Raw genomic sequence first — 3,143 nt, forward strand, 5'->3', positions numbered from 1 at the left:
TTTCCCCCCCCCTTTTTTTTTTTTTTTTTTGTTCCGAAAATTATCATCTAGACCTGTGACACAATGAAGTGAGACGAGGTAGCAAACATTTCTGGGACTAAAGGAAACATACCTACAATCATTCCTACACATCATGTATGTCCAACTGCTATTCTATTTAATAGTGCCCACACCATTTTCTGAACAAATTTCAGGATCCTTTACAAGAGAAAATGAATATTTTAGCATTCATGGGTTGTTCAGAAAAATACTTAAAAATACCACTGAAAAAATGCCATAAACACATTCATAATCCCCATGGTTTGTGCATTCAAAACTTTTGCTTATCTTCTGAAGTAATATCTGAGCAAGATAAACATGGGAGCAGACATTTCATGACAAGGTTTCATTCACCTGGATGCCATTGGTATCTATTGCAATTCTATAAATTATTCATATGGAAGTTTTAATACTGAATTTCGTAGACAATACATTTGTATCATTTTCAGCTACTAAAACTGGGTTAAAGATATAAGCATTCATATGCTATGTAAACCCACAGGTCAAAGTGTAAATACATTATAAGATTTTTCCCTCTTTCTTCCCATCCATTTTGTTTTCTCCTTGGTATTCAGAGACAAATTGTTGCATAAAAATGCAGTACCTTTGGTATTTTTATGAGCTTTTTCTTCAATAGCTTAAAATACTTTCCCTGCGATTTCATTTATTTTTTTTCCCTGTGATTTCATTTCTTTTTGTTGAATGAGGAGAATCAAAAATGATGAAAGAGTAAGCATGAAGAAAATGCAAGGTGAAACAAATGAAAACCATAGCGATGTTCTGGCAATACCTAGAGGGGTTAGCCCATAACTGAGAAAGACACCTCAGATCCTCCTTCAGAAGCATTTTCTTCCTTAGTACGGGACAAATAATTCAACTTCTTGGACTCAAATTCCTCATCTAAAAATGGGTCAAAATTACAGCACCTAACACTTCTTCATAGTATTACACAAATAGAAAAATATTCTATTTACAAAATATTCACAAATAGAAAAATAAATCAAATATTTTAGCCAATTAATTGCAACTGTTTAAAACAAGACTATGTAATTACTTCAGACCTAGCTATTAGGGGTCATATATTCTTTCCTTAGCAGAAGTAAACAATGTTTCTTCCATAAACCTCTCTAAAGGCAACAGTTCGATAATGATGACACTAGTATCTCTATATGTACAACAGACAAAATGCATCAGTCATGATGATTACACCTCTTGCAGTCATTTAGTATTATAATAGGAATAAAATCCGTGAGACTAACACACTCACTGTGTCCAGTATGAAAATTAACATCTTGGTTTTTATGGAACGGGAGGCCACTATGCTAAGGTCTTGCACCTTGCCATTTAAACTGTCCTATTCCACAGAAATTTACCACTCTTAGTCTCAGTGGCATGCTATTGGTGACCTTAAGTGCATATTTATTTTTCATAAAGCCCTCTTTTTCACTTACTGAGAAATGCAACATTAACACATGTAAAAATAAATATCAAAATCATTACGTAATACACACCACATTCCCATCTGATGGAGGATTTTAGTCAGTCATAACAGAAATTATTTTAACCAACATATTTTTATTTGCATTCATGTGTGAAATGCTTGAAGTTTCACTGTGGTGAACAAACATTTCTACAATCAAAATGTAGTTCAAGCCCTATGTGGAGAATGAGTCATTATTACTGTCTACAAACATATCAAAGATGTGCAGTAGGTTTTCTTCTTCTGCAGGGCAGAAGAGCCAAGAGGACCTACAATTCTTTTATTTTTGTGTTAGAATGAAAAATAGCTGTTTGAAATCCAATAAAACCCATCACGCTACTTCAATTCCATAAACATTCTTTCACCAGAAGTTTAAATTAATCCATACCAGATTAGGAATCACTCACACCAGCTCAGAACTGAGCTAAACATTTTTAAATAGCAAAACAGTCATGCTGAATGGTAACTTGTCTACCAAGTAAAAACTCCTCAGGAATTGTCCAAAGGCAAAAGTAAAAAAAGAAAATAAATAAATTTAGAAGTGCTCTCTAACATTGAGGCCAGAGTTACTTTGCAATAGATATGAAAACACTTTCTGAAAATAGATGCAAATGTCCTTGGTGGTGAGGTGAGTTAGAACAGAGTGGAAGATGTCTCAGCATCAAGAAATTATTTTACTCATTCGGTTTGCATTTGTTTGGTCTTTTTAAAGACTGTAAGAGAATAGTAGTAAAAGTCTTAGGGCTACTAAAACTGAATTAACTGTGTATACATAAAGAAAAAAAAAAGAAAAGAAAAAAGCTTGGTCCCTACCATCTCCAACAAACTGAAGGAGGGCTAGATCAATTTGTCTCTTCCAAGGTGATCCTTTCTGAAGTGCTATTCCATAGCCCGTAGTGGCAAAGATGTATCCACTCCCTATTGTGACAAGTTTGCAGCCTTCATCTCTTCCAGCCTTGTAGTTCAGCACTGCTGCATCATAGATGAAAGCATCCAACTTCCTGAAATAAAAGAAAACATTTTACAAACCAAATCATTAGGGACAGCTGTTGTCAGACTTCTTTTGTCCTTGATGTTAGGACCCTGTTGAATATCACATGGATTCTTTGATATCATTAATTACATATCCTGCTCTGTTGTATCTAAAATTAACAAAAGGCATCTATTTTAGTGAGGGGAAAGTAGGACACATAGTTTTGCATTTCTATTTTAAGGGATGCTCTTAAAAAATACTGAGTAGGAGAAACCAAGCTACAAAATGTCTTGCCCTGTTATCGTTGTATCTTTGCTCTCAAAATGGGTAACAAATATCTTGAGATGTAAAATGATCTCCAAAACCAAAGAAATGACAATAGAGAATTTAGAATTGAAACAACAATAACCAATGAGCTTATTTAAAGCATTTGAATGAGACTGAAAACATGACTTCACCAGTTTTCCACACAGTTTTCTTCTTTTATGTCTCTTTCCGAAAATAAACAATGAAGGTGGAGGTTAAGCCCTTGCTAAGACAGGGGAAGGTATTGGAGCATAACTGATATAGCTATCTAAATCCTGCTTAAAAATTATAGAAAATATTTCTTTATGATTTGCAGTTCCAAACATATTATTTTTATATCTGGAG

The 3,143-nt window shown here is 33.9% G+C and overlaps 1 protein-coding gene across 1 annotated transcript in view; it reads right to left on the reverse strand.

Annotated features, from left to right (window-relative positions):
• GRIN2A (glutamate ionotropic receptor NMDA type subunit 2A) overlaps window positions 1-3,143 on the reverse strand; it is a 185,988-nt gene that overhangs the window by 18,129 nt on the left and 164,716 nt on the right. The window contains exon 11 of the mRNA XM_009635462.1: window positions 2,333-2,520. Coding sequence (XP_009633757.1) covers window positions 2,333-2,520 — 188 coding nt within the window. The remainder of the gene's footprint in view (window positions 1-2,332; window positions 2,521-3,143) is intronic.

Source organism: Egretta garzetta, unplaced genomic scaffold, assembly GCF_000687185.1.
Source record: "Egretta garzetta isolate BGI_Z169 unplaced genomic scaffold, ASM68718v1 scaffold153, whole genome shotgun sequence".
Lineage (NCBI taxonomy): Eukaryota > Metazoa > Chordata > Aves > Pelecaniformes > Ardeidae > Egretta > Egretta garzetta.